The sequence below is a fragment of the Corylus avellana genome, chromosome ca4 (genome assembly GCF_901000735.1).
Source record: "Corylus avellana chromosome ca4, CavTom2PMs-1.0".
Lineage (NCBI taxonomy): Eukaryota > Viridiplantae > Streptophyta > Magnoliopsida > Fagales > Betulaceae > Corylus > Corylus avellana.
Window position 1 is genome coordinate 4,226,294 of NC_081544.1, and position 17,136 is coordinate 4,243,429.

The 17,136-nt window shown below is 34.9% G+C and overlaps 1 protein-coding gene across 8 annotated transcripts in view; it reads left to right on the top strand.

The window, feature by feature from the left end:
• The first annotated feature begins 1,620 nt into the window (after window positions 1-1,620).
• Window positions 1,621-17,136, top strand: part of LOC132177273 (pre-mRNA-processing protein 40A-like) — a 34,849-nt gene continuing 19,333 nt past the window's right edge. For 2 of the 8 annotated variants that reach the window (XM_059589527.1, XM_059589522.1), the window contains exons 1-25: window positions 1,621-1,790; window positions 4,410-4,574; window positions 4,905-4,971; window positions 5,330-5,398; window positions 5,494-5,829; window positions 5,916-6,107; window positions 6,237-6,313; window positions 7,474-7,543; window positions 10,147-10,199; window positions 10,293-10,350; window positions 10,454-10,833; window positions 10,922-10,994; window positions 11,066-11,188; window positions 11,280-11,348; window positions 11,425-11,502; window positions 11,687-11,773; window positions 11,872-11,906; window positions 12,066-12,171; window positions 12,712-12,792; window positions 12,886-12,978; window positions 13,049-13,102; window positions 13,456-13,572; window positions 13,714-13,812; window positions 15,910-15,957; window positions 16,037-16,129. In XM_059589527.1, the coding sequence (XP_059445510.1) occupies window positions 4,939-4,971; window positions 5,330-5,398; window positions 5,494-5,829; window positions 5,916-6,107; window positions 6,237-6,313; window positions 7,474-7,543; window positions 10,147-10,199; window positions 10,293-10,350; window positions 10,454-10,833; window positions 10,922-10,994; window positions 11,066-11,188; window positions 11,280-11,348; window positions 11,425-11,502; window positions 11,687-11,773; window positions 11,872-11,906; window positions 12,066-12,171; window positions 12,712-12,792; window positions 12,886-12,978; window positions 13,049-13,102; window positions 13,456-13,572; window positions 13,714-13,812; window positions 15,910-15,957; window positions 16,037-16,129 (2,424 nt within the window). In that variant the 5' untranslated portion in view covers window positions 1,621-1,790; window positions 4,410-4,574; window positions 4,905-4,938. Of the gene's footprint in view, window positions 1,791-3,659; window positions 3,724-4,404; window positions 4,575-4,904; window positions 4,972-5,329; window positions 5,399-5,493; window positions 5,830-5,915; window positions 6,108-6,236; window positions 6,314-7,473; window positions 7,544-10,146; window positions 10,200-10,292; window positions 10,351-10,453; window positions 10,834-10,921; window positions 10,995-11,065; window positions 11,189-11,279; window positions 11,349-11,424; window positions 11,503-11,686; window positions 11,774-11,871; window positions 11,907-12,065; window positions 12,172-12,711; window positions 12,793-12,885; window positions 12,979-13,048; window positions 13,103-13,455; window positions 13,573-13,713; window positions 13,813-15,909; window positions 15,958-16,036; window positions 16,130-17,136 lie in introns of those variants that run through there. The other 6 variants (XM_059589524.1, XM_059589528.1, XM_059589529.1 and 3 more) reach the window with 6 other exon arrangements.

Sequence of the window (17,136 nt, forward strand, 5' to 3'; positions counted from 1 at the left end):
AAAATAATTGGAGCAAAAACTATAAAATTTACAACTTTGAAAAAGAAAATGGTGATGATAAGAAAAAGAGGTGACAAGAAACCAGTGTTTAAAAATACTCCAGAATTTATTACTTAATTAGCTATAACGTTTTTAATTTAATTTATTATTATTATTTTTTTTTGGTTACAGGGACTTGATTTTCACCTTTCCTCATAAAATTATTAACAAATCATTCAAAACATAAAATACTGTTTAAAATGAATCCCCATTAAGGAATACTTCTCAATTTTGTATCACACATTTTGCACTGGATCCGTCTCTTTGGATGTGGTTTGATTTCGGTTCTCTCCGATTGTTTTGTTGATTTTCGTTTCTGATTGTTTTATTTCCTTTCCTTTATGTCTGTCTTTTGCCGTATATTTTGCTGTGCCGTTTTTATTGCCTAGCCTATTTGTCACACTTTGTAAGTGATGCTTTTGGGGGATTCACTCAAACTCTCTCTCCCCCCCCCCCCCTAGTTTGTTTTGTGTGAGACGCCGATCTCCTTCGCACCCGCTCTGTCGCTCACCATCCATGTCGGTTTCCGGCCAGCACGTGATCGGCTTCCTTCCGGCTGCCGTTTCCTGCTTAATGTGATTCTCCGGTTTTTTCCCTATTCTGTTGGTTTCCATTTGTTGTTTGTCCGATTTTTCTTATTCAGTTTGTATTTCTGTTTTAGTCCCTTTTATTTCCCTGTACGCTTTTATTTCCAATGTTTTTGCTCGTAATAAGGCTTTGTCTCCTCTCAATCTGCATGCGTGATGCCGTCTAGATTATTTGCTATGGTCCAAACCTTTGCGTTGTAGATGTAAACGTTATCCTGACTTTCGTGTTGATGAGGAAGAGTTTCAGTTGGGGGTTTGTCTACTCTTAGTTTCGAAGAATAAGCACTTCCTATGCATTAGTTTGAGTCGTTTGACACAAATCTGTTTTTTAATATGTAAATTAGTTATGGGTTAGTGGATTGGTTTTCGGTCTGGAATGTAATACGTCATATGTGACGCTTGTAACCTTGTAACTTTGGCTACGATTGCTCATAAGAGCTTTATGTTCATGATTTTTCTATGAATGAGACTGATATGGATTCCCCTTTTTTTTTTTTTAAAAAAAAAAAAAATTATGTCACATGAAAACACTTTTTTAAACTAGAAAACAAACAAATATTTTTCAAAACCATTATCAAACATTGATTTTTATTATGTTAAAAGCTATTAAATTTTTAACTATTTTAAAATGAAGAATAATAAACAAGAAAAGAATATAAGACAAAAAGATAATATATATATTTTTTTAAGATTGAATGTGAGAAATTTTATTTAACTCAATCTATTAAACTGACACGTACTCAAAATATATGTCAAAATGGATATGAGAATTATATATTATATTAAAAATACATGTAATTCTCATATATATATATATATATTGAACACATATAATTTAATAATTTGAATTCAATTTTGTTTTTTTTTGGAAAGAATTGGGTTCAATCTAGATTGAAGTAAACTTTGTTCAAAACTAAAACAAAAAGGAAAAAGTAGCTACGACCTACGAGGACAAGAAACAAACAAAAATGCCAAAAATGCCAAAAAAAAAAAAAAAAAAAAAAAAAAACCCCACAACTTCAAAGGGCTTCTCAGCTATATATGCTGTTCCCCTTCTGTTGAAGCTTTGAATCAAGTAACTTGCTGACTGTTGAGCCAATAGCTTCGCGCACTTGGCAGTACACACTACACGCGCGCCTCTTTCAAATACCCTTCGGAGAACTGGTAAACATTCTATCTCTTCCATTGCCAAATTCGTCTTCTCAGCGCATCTTAAGAATGACTACTATTTTCACTGTTAGATTCAAAATTATGGGTTTTTTTCGTAAGGGTACAAATTAGGCTAGGTTTTTGTTTATCTGGGTTTCTGGGTCGTGCACTTTATGGCTTTTGTTTGAGTTTATTTGTATAGAAAGTGGCTGCTCTTATCATAGTTAGGTATAAAATTGTGGACTTTTTATTAAATTACAGTTAGCGGCAGGCTTTTGTTTATTTGGGTTGCTGGGGTTATGGAATTTGGGGCTGTTGATTGAGATTTTGTTTTGTTTCCTCAAAATTGAGCTTATATGTCAAGAATGTGATCTTGTTAATAGTTCTTGAGGCAAAGTTTAAAACTTTTTAAGAGATGCCTCAAAATAGACGTTTATCTGACAGCGGTGCAATCTTCCAATATACTAATGCTTTGTTATGGTATCCCAATTCCTTTGCCTCAATCTTTGTTGAAATAGTTTTGCATTATTGATCTTGCTTGTGGTGCAATTAATATATTAATGGTTTGTAAGGTTGATGAGAAAATTTTAAAAGTAAATCCTTTGTTGGATTGATTGGAAAATTGAAAAAGTGTAGCGACTAAAATATGAGATCCCACAGTATTGATGTGAAAATTCTTAGGTTCTCTGTATCATTTCCTAATCTAGCAGTTTGTTTTGGCTTTTGTTATGCTGTCACCATTGTTGGCACATTTTACCGCCACCATGCTGCTACTACCATTTTATCACCTCCATTTTTCCACTGCCTGTACGAAGCTGCTGCTATAGCTTTCCTGTTAACTACTGCACCCCAATCACCAACCTGGTGATAGCATTGCCACTACAAACAATTTATTACCTGCATCATGAGGCTTCCACCACCACCACCACCCATTATAATTGCACATTGATTATCATTTTTTAGAAGATAAATTTCTCAAAAAGAAAAGAGAAGTGCTTGAACCTAGTGAGCACAGGAAGTATCATTTTGTGGAAGGGTGAATTTTTTTTTTTTTGGCAGAAAGAGATCCTAGGAGCCAATGTTTTCAGGTTTGAGTCTTTTTATAGCATGTTGATGAACATAGTTGTGGACATGTGAAAGTGATTATAATGTGTGTTTTTTCATATTTTTGTTCCATTTAAAGTGGCCTGCTTTTGTATATGTGTTGGTTTGTGACGATATTTTAACTATTAATCAACTGGTTAGTAGAGGAAGGGTATCGAACTGAAATTACCAAAAAGTGATTTTAAATTTTGGCGGTCGCACATAAATAGTTTTAAAAGTTGTTAATCAGTAAATGGTATATTTTGCAGAAATAAGAAGTTAAAAGTTAGGGGCAAAACAGGATACCTGTTTAGTGTGCTTTAAACAATGCTAGCCTACTTAAAACCTTGTATGGCAGCAAGCAAAAAAAAAAAAAGGTTAGATGCCTACATTCGTCAAATATTGGAGCCTACAAATTGAGAACCTTAGGAGTAAAGTTTCAATACTGGAAAATTCAAATCCTTGAACATTTTTATCTATCTTCCTCTCGATGCCACATAATACGAAGAGTTGCTGCTTCCTTACAAGTCACAAGCTCTATCATTGGAAAATGTGTTTTTCTTCTTTCAATATTTGTATTGAGAGACTGTCTAACTTTATCAGCAAGTTTTCTTCTGTCTACATTTCAATTTGATTCGGTGATACTATTTGGAACTTTTTTATTTATTTATTTTTTATACTAAAGAACTGAACAAGATGAATCTACATCTACACTCTTTTCAGTCTCCTGAAAATATTTATATGTGAAGTATCAATTATAACATTAATAATGGTTTTTAGTGAGGTGAAAGATGCTTGGAGAGATTGCACCGCAACTTCCAATGGACTGAAACTGATGCTCAACTGAACCAAATTCTTCTTCATTGTGGGCCCCAAACTTTTAGATTGATTTGAAGTTCATTGCTATTACATGAAAAAATAATGATGTCTTATGTTTTTTAATTTTTATTATTTACTTGGAAAGCTCATGAGTACAAGGTTGACATTTGCTCTCTTACTCATTGTGGTAAAGGCTTTTGGTAGCAGTACTTATACCCAATAAAATTATTATTTCATCAGTGTAATTAATATACTTGTTTAACTTGGGCCAGCTTAATTCAAAACATTACTTCCAATTAGTTGATGTCATCTACATGGACTTACCGCTGCCTAAAGCCATATTCTCTATCAAATCTTTCAACATTGTCTCCTTTCTTATTATTATCCAAGCCCATTTTTGGCATTCCATTTGCCATTTTACTCCTTAAATTAAGTTGAACCCCTCTTTCACACTGTTACAGCTGGATGTGTTTCTTTCACATTGCTGGACCATTTGAAATGTCCTTTTGTTATCCTTTCATCAATTAATGCTGCCTCTACCTTCTTTTTTTGTTTGGATAAATGAATGCCTCCTCGACCTTCTTTTTTTGTTTTGGTTTTTGGATAAGTGAATGCCACCTCTACCTTCTTATAAATGTCTTTGTTTCTTATTTCATCTTCCCTTTTATTGCTGCTGATTCATCTTAACATTCATATGTTGACTACTTTTATGTTTTTTTTTGATAAGTAAAGTTTATATCAAAAGCACAGAGGGGCGCAACCTAAGTACACAGGGAGTATACAAGAGAAAACGCCTAACTAGGAGAAGAAAAATGAACAAGAAAATCAAGATAGCTAATCACTAAAGAGGCAAGCCAAGCTGTTGTCTAAGTGAAAAGCGTATAGAAGAAGAAGGCCGTGAGTTCCTTCAAAGATCTCTCTGAGTCCTCAAAGCATCTCGCATTTCTTTCTAACCATAAACACCACACTAGGCATAAGGGAACCATCTGGCATTACTTTTATGTTGTGAACACGTTTCTCAATTGCCCACCATTTTGTATTATAAATCAATAAAGCATAACTCTCCACTAATTCAGTTCACTCCATTAAGTCATATTTTTATTCATGTTTGTTGAATTTCACGCATTATCGTTTGGTGTTGCAATACATGCTTATTCAGACCTTGTGTCTTACCATGTCATATCTTTGAGAATTTTAAGTTGCCAGTGGTGATTGCTGGTTTTGCAGTTGTTTGCTTTCTAGAGCTTTGACACTTTGCTAAATGGCCAATAATCCTCGATTTTCGGGTGCACAGGTAGTTTGTCCATAAAACTGTTTCTTATAACATTTATATCTTGTGAAACCGTTAGTTCTAAAGACAAGGTTTTCTGTTCTTTTAGTTTCAAGATTTCAAGAAATGTAGGTTGTTATCAAGGATTTTTATCCTTGATAATAAGATCAGTCCTGAAGGTATCATCTATGGGACTCCCTTTGAAACTCATGTTTCCAGGCTTATGCCTTAAAAGGTTAAGGCACTGAAGGGGTTTAAGCCTTATGTATGGAGGCTTACCTTAGTTAAGATATAGCAATCAAAGACTGGAATTTTTATAGCTAAAATTGGGCTATTGCTTATTTTCTTTTCTTTTGCTAATTGATTTCTCTTTTTGGCAAAGCCTCATCAGCCTCCTATAGGTGGTTCAATGGAACCTCCTCGAAGTTTCCTTCCACCCATGTCTTCTCAAGTAATACTTCCCTTCTTGCAGAGTTCTTATTGCCTAATGAATATTATTATCATCTATTTAGATAAAACCTCTTTACATCATTTTTGTTGCTGCAGTTCCGACAGGTGGGTCCTGCACAGCAGTCACAGCAGTTCAATCCTATGCCTTCTCAACATTTTTATCCTGTTGGCCGAGGCGTTCCGCTAATGAATGTTGGATTGCCTCCTCAAACTCTGCAACCCCAATTTTCTCAACCAATGCAGCAGTTTCCTCCACGAGCTGGTCAGCCAGGTCATGCTACACTACCATCACAGGCAATTCCATTGCCAATTGCTCAGCCAAACATGCACATTACATCTGAAAAATCGATGCCTCAGATTAATGCCCAAACTCCAAATAACTATTCACCTAGTTTGGGTGGCCCAGAAAGACCTCTCAGTTCATCATATACTGTAAGATTCTGGTGTGTTGTTATTGCTGAGTTCTTTATTTACTCCAATTTATTAGGTCTTGACTTTATATAATTACACTTGTGCAGTTTGCATCAACTTCTTATGGTCAACCACAAATGAATTTTAATACTTCCACCCATTATCAGTCTACATCTCAAATGCATGCACCCAATATTTCTTCTGGGAGACAACTTAGTTTATCATCTGAAAGTCAGAGCACTGCCTCTGCTGCACAGCGCACTGCTGAACAACCATCAGTTCCCACTGCCATTGTGTCGGTTAGACGTCTTTCTTTTTCTCCTCTTTACATTTAGTTGCTGAGTTGTCAGCGTCATTGTCAAATATTTTGTGCTCCTTTGCTATCTGAAATGCTATCTGTATGTTGTTGACATATTAAAAAATTTCAGGCAGCAAGCATCCAGCATAATTCCACCAGAGAGGCCCCAACAGATTGGATAGAGCATACTTCTGCTGATGGAAGAAGGTATATGGTTCTAATGAATGCAGAAGATCCTAGTTTTTCAATCTTTGTCTAGGTTAAAATGTTCTTTCGCTTCTTCCTATATATATTTTTTTTGATAGATGTGGACTTTCTTTAAATAAAATACTAGCAGAAACAGAAAATCTGGCCACGAGACTGAGTAAACATCTAAAAACCATGTCTACTCCTCTGTACTTAAGTTATTCTCCTTTTTCTTTAATTACACTTTTAATCATAAAAACATTCTCAGTTAAGTCTAAGGAAGGCTGTTTTTTGATGAATAATGTGAGCCAGATGAAAACCTATCCCAAGGGATGTTGAGATTTCCATTGTCTGAATTTTGTCATGCATGGGATGAACACTTTTCATTTTTTTTTTATTTATTATTATTATTTCCCCTACTCCCTTGAACATCCTTTTCTCCTTCCTTTCTTGTAATCCGTAGCACCTCCAATTTTGGAAGGAATTGATTTTTTTTATTTTTATTTTTGTGTTCTTAATATTGCAACTCCTGGAGGCATATGCCTTTGCTATGGTGAGCCGTTTCTTGCAACAGGTTTTTATTGCATGCTTTCTTCTGTGTTGGTGCTTTGTTGTGCTCTTATTCTTTTGCATTTAGACATATGCCCTTTGGATCTTTCAAAACTAATGGAATGGATAAGGTGTTTCAGTCTTTGTCACTGCCTTTTATGATTTGTTGTGATTGATTAGATATGGTTATAAATTGTGACTACATTCTTAAAAATTTCATTTTGGCATTTCTACAATTTATGGGGAAAAATTGAAACCGTGTCTTTGCTTAGAGGTGCCACATTCTTCTTCTCTCATCCTTAATGTACCAAAATATTGTGCTTATTACAATTGTTTTTAACTCGTTATAAACATATAGGCTCTGCTTGTTAATGTGTTTTGGGGGTTTTTTTTGTTTTTGGTTTGAAAAAATGTTTTGATGTGACTTATCAAAAAAGTTTTTTGATGTGAAATACAAGTGAAAACTATTTTTTGTGCTTTTAGGAGTGTTTTGTATTTGGGTTGTTTGTTAATGTTTTTGTTTTGAGAAGAGAAAACAAAAATTTTAACAAATGGAGCCATAGTTTTTGATTCTTTTCATTTGTTATTTTTCCTTCTTCTGGCTAAAATTCTTCTCCACATTAATCATTCAGATACTATTTCAACAAGAAAACACGACAATCTAGTTGGGAGAAGCCCTCAGATTTGATGACGCCAATTGAGGTGAGTCATGCCTTTTTCCTCTTGCTTCTTCATAATGTATGATGATTAGTCATGCTGTTGAATAGTGTTAAAGCATACGGTGGATATGTATGCTGTGCACATGTTTCTCTTGTGATTTATACTCCTAACCTGGTTCAGTATGAGCAAACTTGTTTTACGGATTTATTTTTGCATTTCTTGTTATTCAATATGCTATATTTTTTCTAGACCGGTGAAAAAAATCCGTTAGTTCAAGTTGCAGGATTCTTTTGTCTCATTGTAAGGACGATTGTATCCAATTTGTGTTTGGAACTGTCTGATAATGTATTTTTAGCTCTCTTTCGGATGAAATTTTGGAAGAGTTCTCATTTCATATAAATTTATTTTTCTCAATCTTGTTTATGGACTGAAGTTCTGTCCTATGAAATGGGCACAAGTTGCTTATCATTCTGACAATTACTTCCACATGTATCTCTGTCAAAAACAAAAGAAACACATATCTTGTCTTCCAGTTTTTATGTTTTTTTTTTTTGGTTTGAGGCCGGGTGCTTAAAGTAACTGTTTTGTTCACTTATAACTTCTGTTTGAAAACATGTGTCTCTTCATCTCTCTTCCTCCCTCCCTCTCTCTCTCTTGTGCGTGCCTCCCCAGTTCTGATTTTTTCTTGGAAAAAGTTACTGTATAATGTGCCTTTTGGAATTATACAAAACTGGTCATAGCATTTCTCTAGTGGTGTATTGCATAATCTGGTCACAATATGGATGAATACAAACGGGATTGTTTATTCCATACTTCATATCATTTCTCTACTACTGTGTTGCCTACATCTTTGATTCTTATTCATTTAACATTTGATGTACTCATAAAAAAAAATTGATGTAATTCCAAGGTGTTCGATCTTTGTAAGAATTGCTGAGATACTTAGACGATTGTCTGCTAGTGGCATTATTTTGCTTCGAGACCTATAAAGTTAATGGTGTTTTCAATTCCTTTGGAAGTTTGTTTCTTATTCTCACTCTTTTATCCTTGTATACACTGCGGGACTTGCGTAGCTTTAAAGATGGTTACAGGTACCTGCTGTGCTACTCTATTGAGAGGTAGGTTATGCTGTGGGTCTTTGCTGCCTGCCCTACCTACTATATAGCTTGAATGTTAGTAAATTTTGTCATTTGTATTATTTCCTTGCTTGTTATAATTTGATGTGCTCAAACTTGTTGATTCTTTAATAAAAGAAGTAATAATTTATCTTTTGCCATGTTTCCACAATAGGATGTGCATCTTTTTCGGGGCTACATACCATACTTTCCTCATTTATTTCTTTCTTAGATTCTTGCTTTGGCCAAGCATTTGAACGCCAATGTAGATTTTACTACATATTTGATTTGATTTAATGAGAAAACAAAATTCGTATAATGTTTTCTTGGATTTTTGTAGGTTGTTATTTGAAAACCTATAATTTTGCACAACTTGACTCATTGTGATAAAGTTGTGGGTTCCCATTTACAGGCTTGGAATATATAGCTTCTGCATTGTATTTTTATTGGGGATAATGAAAGTAGTTTCATGTAATTCCAGGATGTTAGGGTGAATTGAGTGGACGTGCCCGTGTTACATGGACTTGGCTGTGGTGCTGTATCTGGTTACATGTCCAAGTGTTAATTTTGTTTGCTTCCAAAGTGTCATGTAGTGTAGTTTTCTGTTGCCAAAAGAGTATGCCAGAGAAGTGAAGGGTTGGTCTTATAGAGAAGGGGGTGGGGATGATGAGGATGCGATGAGAGAACATTGGCTGAGATGGATTTGACATGTCCAATGTAGGTAAGGATTGAGTGGGAATGCTATGAGGATGAGGTCAGCTAGTAGGACATGGCTGGAACAGCATCACTCCCATTGATCTAAAAATGTCCTCAGTAGAGCAGAATGGTTAAATAAGATTTTTGTGGTGAGTGCATTGTCTATGCTAGCCATATTTGCTTGGATGTTTTAACTACTTATCTCAAATCGTAAATTGGGGAGTTATATATATTCTTTTGAACTAAAATATGGAAGTGGCATATTCTGAATCCCATATTCTGAATCCAAACTGTTGGAATAGTTCCATCAAAAAGTCAAAAAGGAACCTGATATAAGTAAGATTTAACATTTCATTATTACCCAATGAGGTGCCGGAGATGGCTTTTCTGAAGGGGCTTGCCTGTCCTTTACAATATTTGAACCATTATATACTTAAAAATAACTTATCAGAATGCCCAGAGTATGTGTATAACCTTTCCCAGACTCATTGGCAAGAGAGAGAGAGAGAGAGTGTGTGTGCCATCTCTTGAAAGGTTCCAAAGCCTCTTAACAGTGGGCTTCTACCTGCTTGAATTTTTCTCTCTCCAAAGACAGAAAAAAAAGAATTGATATAAGTTAGAAAGAACCTTTGGTTATAGTTAAATTGATACCAACCACCCCCCTTTTCCCCTTCTGTTAATGTTATTATTGTTTCAGTCTTTTTACCTTACTGAATTCTTGTTACTTAACTATTATCATTTGGAATCAGTTCTTTATTTCTTAAGACTTCTTATTTGGAAATTGTTTTTATGCTAAAGAATTTCTATTTATTTTAGTTTTTATCACTGTGACAGAGGGCTGATGCATCAACTAACTGGAAGGAATATACAAGTCCTGATGGAAGGAAGTCTGTGATCCAATATTGGTTCCTTAACGCTATTCCTTTATTAGCTCTGCACATATGTGACTGACTTCTTTTCTGTGCATGATTGTATTGCAGGTACTACTACAACAAGGTTTCGAAGGAATCCAAATGGTCGATCCCTGAGGAGCTGAAGGTTTCTTCCCATATCAACAAATTTATTCTCATACTTTTTTTATTTTTTTCCCACTCATGTGCCTTTCTTTGTTATACTGCTTTGCTTATACTCTTACTTCAAGTTGGCTCGCGAGCAAGTAGAAAAGTCATCTTTCTTGGGAACACAGCAGGAAACATTTGGGACTCCTCCTGTCTCATATACCGTTCCTCCCTCCGCGGTTGAAGCACCATCTGGGGCAGATACCTTATCTTCCCCAGCTCAAGGGATACCTTCAAGCCCAGTTTCAGTGGGACCTGATGTTGCTGTTAGTGATCTGCAACCCGTGTTGGTTTCTGGATCAACTGCTTCAATTCTTATAGCTTCTCCTAAAGATGAAAAGGCAGATGGAGTGCAGACACTTGTAAATCTTGTTACGAGTTCAGCAGCTGTACCAGAAAGTGGTGAAGCCACCGTATCCATTGCCAGTACCATTCCTGCATCCATGTATAGTCAATCATCCATGTATAGTCAATCTTGCTAGTTTTGAATGTTCTGATTGTAGTTTGCAAATGGCATGTTGTTGGAATTTAATTCTACTTGAGTTTTGCAGGGACAATGTTGACAACCTTTTGGCTCAAGATATTCATAGTTCTGCTGATGGAATTCCTGCGAAAGACTTAGAGGTATGACTCGATTTTTTTTTAAAAAAATTGTTGTTAGTTATGTTCTTGTGATGAAAAAAATGCCGTTCTAGGGAGTTGATGCGGTTAAAGCGTTGGAGGAAGTCAAGACAGATGAAATAGGGGAGAAAATGACTGATAGTGCGTTGGTAGCAAAATCAATTGATCCTGAACCCTTGATATATGCCAACAAGCTGGTACGATATAGAACTTGCCACATTCAAGTCTCTCTTATTGTTGCTCTTCTGGGCATAGACTAGTGATATCATTGGTCTTTTCTGTTTCTAGGAGGCTAAAAATGCATTCAAAGCACTTTTGGAGTCTACCAATGTTGGGTCTGATTGGACCTGGGATCGGGTACTTTAATCATGTCAATTTCACTATCTTTTATTATTATTATTTTAGTACCTGACAGCAAAAATGTATGTATCAGGCGATGAGAGTAATAATTAATGACAGAAGGTATGGTGCTCTGAAAACACTTGGAGAGCGGAAGCAAGCTTTCACTGAGGTAAACCATTTTAAGGATGTACTTTTAAGTCGAGTATTTGATGTGTTGGGTTTTAGTCTGATTTTGGCTGTGAATTGGAACACATTCTTTGTTAGGCACTTCTGGAAGACTGGAAGTATTATCTAGCCATTTGTTAAGTGCAAGTCCTGTTTTGTTATCATATAATCCAATCTTTTTGTTTCAGTTCTTAAGTCAAAGAAAAAAACAGGAAGCTGAGGAAAGACGCATTAAACTGAAAAACGCACGGGAAGAATTTAAACAAATGTTAGAAGTACGTTGCTTGCTGCATCTGGAAATTTCTACCATCTCTATTCATATTATATACTTTTTCTTCTTGTCCTTTTCTTATCTTCGGTTGACGTTTTACAGGAGTGCACAGACCTGACATCATCCACAAGATGGAGGTTTGTTTTTCCCTAAATGGTTTTACACATTGATTTTTTTCTTCTTATATATATATATATATATATATATATATATATACCTGGGTTATGTTTTGCATATATCTTGGTTGGTTTCATGATAGTTTTCCTTGCTATTTGGATTTTTGAACAATCATTCAGCAAAGCAGTGAGTATGTTTGAGAATGATGAACGTTTTAAAGCTGTCGAACGAGATAGAGATCGCAGAGAATTGTTTGATAACTACTTGGTGGAACTCAAAAACAAGGTAAGTTTCTACTGCCTCTACTGCTCCTATTTATTATAAGAATTTGCATGCATACATATTGAGGTGTATGTTCCCATCTCTTTCTACTTATCAAAAAAAAAATGTTCCCATCTCTTTCTCATCTCTCTTTCCTTTTTTAGTAAATAATGAATCTATGTTTTGTTCAAGAAGAAATAAAATCCCTCATATCTATGAAATCCATATTCACGATCAGTTCCATTTTATGGCAAAAGGTGGAAAGAAGTTGAAATTTTAACTTTTTGATTGAATTGAATACCTTTCTTTGTTAACTTCCTCGACTATCAGTATGCTGTTTTTCATATATGGTCAAAATCGACCTGTTTAATATGTCATCCTTGTTTTGATGCATTGTACTCGATTCACTATGAATTCAGAAGCTATTGAGATTCATCCAAATTATCACAAAAAATCATTAGCAGAGTTTTTGTGGATTAAAAAATAAGGCTGTGAGCAATTTAGTAGTTTAATTATTATTTTTACTGTTGCTTTTGTTTTTGTTGTTATTGGTAATTATGTTAGGAACGAGCAAGGGCAGAGGAGGAACGCAAGAGGAATATAATGGAATACAAACAATTCTTGGAATCTTGTGATTTTATTAAGGTACCTTTTGGCAATGTTCTGCTCGTTTCTTCTGCTTTTGCAGGTTATCTTTTACGATCAAAATTGTACTTATGCATCGCCTTCCTGCTTCAGGCAGACAGCCAATGGCGAAAACTTCAAGACCGCTTAGAAGTCGATGAAAGATGTGCACGTCTTGAAAAAATCGATCGCTTGGATATTTTTTTGGTAATTTTCTATCTCCACCTCTGGAGAATTTCTATGAGGCTTTTAATCTAAATTCAATATGTTGTCACAGGAATATATACGTGATTTAGAGAAGGAAGAAGAAGAGAGGAGGAAGATACAGAAGGTGCTTGAATATTTAGGGTATGTTTGGTACGCGAAAGGGCTATTTCATTAGAAAAAAATGAAAAGCTTCTATTGGAAATGGAATAAGGTGGAATGGAATAGTCATTCCCATGGCCCGTGAGGGAATGACTATTCCAAGTGTTAGTATATGTATACTTTAACACCAAGGCTATTTTATTCCACATTCTTCAATTCTTATAAAGGCTATTCATTTTTTCTAATGGAATAACCATTATGTGCACCAAACGTAACCTTAGCCTTTTTTTGTTAGCAATTTAACCTATTTTCCTACCCCTCTCCCTTGATTTTATTTATTTATTTCATAATGTTCTGATCTTTGTTTGATCAAAATAGGAAGAATTGAGAAAGGTTGAGCGTAAAAACCGTGACGAGTTCCGAAAATTAATGGAGGAGCATGTTACTGAAGGCATTCTTACAGCCAAAACCCACTGGCGTGATTATGGCGTTAAGGTTAGCATCCCAGTATTGTTTTTAATTTTTTCTCTCTTTATATGAGCACGACATATTTAGTTCCAGCTAAATTATTGTATATTTTTAATGTGGGTTGTTTCTTGCTCTGTGATGGTTGTCTAATTTCATTTCCCTCTATAGATTAAAGATTTACCTGCATATTTGGCGGTTGCGTCAAACACTTCAGGTTCAACTCCAAAAGAGTTGTTTGAAGATGTTCTCGAGGAGCTAGAGAAACAGGTAACTAAACTATTCTGTCTTTGTAATGAAGATTATTGTTGCATTCCAAGATCTTAATTTTTTGAGTTTGTATGTTATTGTTACCTTGTAAATCATGTAAATTTGATTTATATTCGCGTGCCATTAAATTTTCTAATTCATAGTTTCACGATTTTTCGTATTATATGTGAGCTGTATTTTATTTCTTTTAATAGACACAAAACTCTAAAGTTAAATATTGGTAATCACAGATAAGCTAGATTTCATAATAGAACTGTCCGACCAGTGTGACATGATGAATTTTGACCTAAGTCTTCTATTAGAATCATCTATGTAACTAATAAGATGGAGCATTAGTATGTAACTCCTTCAATGATTGAAGATAAGGTCCTAGATAGAGATGAATGATGAGCAGGAGCTTGTGTAGCACATAACTAATAGATGGAATACTCTGTTTAATTGAGTTAAATAAAATGTAGGAATATTTTTGCTTTGCAGAGGATTGAGCTAAGGATTTTTTTTGAGCTTCTTAGCATGATTTTTCATGGAAATTATCGTATTTTTGATATATGGTCATTCAAAACTTTTCAAAATGGTTCCCCATGTTAGTACTCCTTTCCATTGGAGGAGTATTTTGTAGAATCAGGCTCCCTTGAGAATGGTGTTCTTTTCTTTGTCAGTTGCCTTAGGGATATAACCTAAGAAAGCGACATGTCATTGCGGTTGATTGGTGCTGAATGTGTAAGAAAAGTGAGTCAGTGGACCACCTTTTACTCTATTGTGAGATGGCTAGTGTTCTATGGAATGCTATTTTCAGCCTAGTGACTTATAAAAAAAAAGAAAAGAAAAAACTATTTTCAGCCTTGTAGGGTTAGCATGGGTTATGCCTAGTAGAGCGGTGACCTTAAAGGGCAATTTGGAAGGCTTCAGAATATTGCAATGTGGAAGATGGTTCTATCTTGCTTCATGTGGTTTCTTTAGAAAGAAATACTTGGATTTTTGAAGACCACAAATGGATGGTGATGGAGTTAAAGGATTTTTTTTTCTTGAAGACACTTTACCACTGAACATTTGCCTTCAATTTAAATATTTCTAGCTTTCATGTTTTTCTTGATCTTTTTTCTTCTTCTAGCTATGTGTATCTCATGTATACTTGTGTACTTGGGTTGTGCCATTTGTGTTTTTTTGATAAATTTGCTATTACTTACAAAAAACAAAATCAAAAATCCAAATTCTTCCAACTATCATGACTTGGTATCTTCAGTGTTAGCTAGAATTATATAAAGTAGGACAGTCTTTCTGAATTAAAATAGCTCTTTAAAATCATTCATGGCTGGTTCACCCTTCACTTGTTTACTTATCAAAAAAATAGCTCTTTATGGAGATGGAATAAACACAGAAGACCTTAGTTTTTGGAATGATGGACGAAGAACCTCTCGTATGCTCTAATCAAGCAAACTATAAAGTTCTTAAAGCAACTTAAAATCCGTAGGAAATTTTTTTCCCAACATCCATAGGATTAAACATGGTTAATATTGTTTCATATATCTTAGGCTTTAGCTTCCCCATCATTGTCTTCATTGTTCTGCTGCTTGTGAAAAATAACCACTCACCACATCACAACTCTCTCTGTCCATAGAGATAGTCTACCTTTCTTATTCGTCTCTCCCAATTTTTTTTTCCATGTGAATTGTCAAGGTGAATTTTACATAATTACCAAATTTTCCTTCTACTACAAGTCCATAATTAAACAAAACGAGCAACCAAGAATGCGCTCATTTTGGTCTCCTTAATTTTCTAAAAGGACAACATTTTTGGGACTGATGGACAAATTGCATCTCCAGGCATCAGCTTGTTTTATTGCTGAGCTTACTGGTTTATGATTATGGTATGAAAAAGAGAAAGTTGAACCACTAAGGGTAAAAAGTTGTACTTCTGCAAATCATCAATAACGACAACATCAAACAACTACCGTTTGCAAATTTTATGGTTTTTGCATAGCTGGTTTTTAAGTTGATACCACTGGGGCTTCCGGTTCTTTTCTTAATCTTACAGTATCATATACACACTTCTAATGATAACTTGTTACTTATCAAAAAGGAAAACTTTATTTTACAGTATCATGAAGATAAAACTCGAATAAAAGAAGCAGTGAAGCTGGGCAAGGTATGATGTATCTGTGTTTTCTTGTTTCTATTTGATTTTCTTTGCCTTTTTAGGTAGCTAATGTTCAGGTAATCTTCAGATCCTGGTGTCATCTACCTGGACGTTTGAAGATTTTAAGGGTGCTATTTCAAAGGATTTTAATTCTCCACCAGTATCAGATGTCAACCTAAAGGTATGTATTTTACTCTCAATAGTTGATTATTCTTTATATTGTATGTTCTCTTGTCTCCACCAAAAGGTTTTATCTCTTGTAGCACCATAAGGCATGTTCGTTTGTATTATTAGAATGCTTTGTTGGTTCAAAACTCCCATCTGGATACATATTCTGTAATTCATTTTGCTAGGCAACATTAATAGATTGCTTTGGTATTGCCATTGTTAGAACATCTTCTGTTTACTAAATTTTTTGATAGTAATTGACAAATATCATTAAAAGTGTAAGGCGCCCCTATGTATATAGGAGAAAGTATACAAAAGGAAACCTCTAACTGGAATAGGCAAATAGAACAAGGAAATCACTATAACTAAATGTCACAGGAAACACATAAGCAATTGTTCACTGATACAAAGTTGTGAAAAATAAAGATATAATCTCCTCTAACGACTTCTCCTGATCTTCGAAACCTGTCATTTTGTTCTCTCTATAAGCACCATAAGAGGCATGTAGGCACCATTTTTCACACTGCAACACTTCACGGACTGCCAGAGGTCCATTAATAAGCATACAGAGCAACTACACATCTAGGCATAACTCAGGACAACCGGAAACGACTTAAAAAGGCAGTCCACATGGCATAAGCCATGTCACAATGAAGAAGAAGGTGGTCCATTGACTCCTCACATCATAATTGATTTGGCACCTTCTTCTCCCATAAGATTGGGCTAGATTGTGAGCTCGTTTGCCTAAGAGATACTGGTCCGTTAACTTACAATACAAAAACAAAAAAATTCATTTTGACTTATCTTTTGTAATTGAATTTTTTAGGGTAGAATATAAATCTCCATCCTTGAAATCTAGGTGTGAGTTTATCCGGAAAATCATTTTGGCCTCTCACCTACCCCAATTTTGGGCAAAAGGTGAATTTTTTGGTTTTGTTCAGATTGAATTGTTTGGTTAGGGTAAAATATAGATTTGGGCTTGTCCTGAAAGGCTCCAAGCTCTCACCTACCTAGAAATTT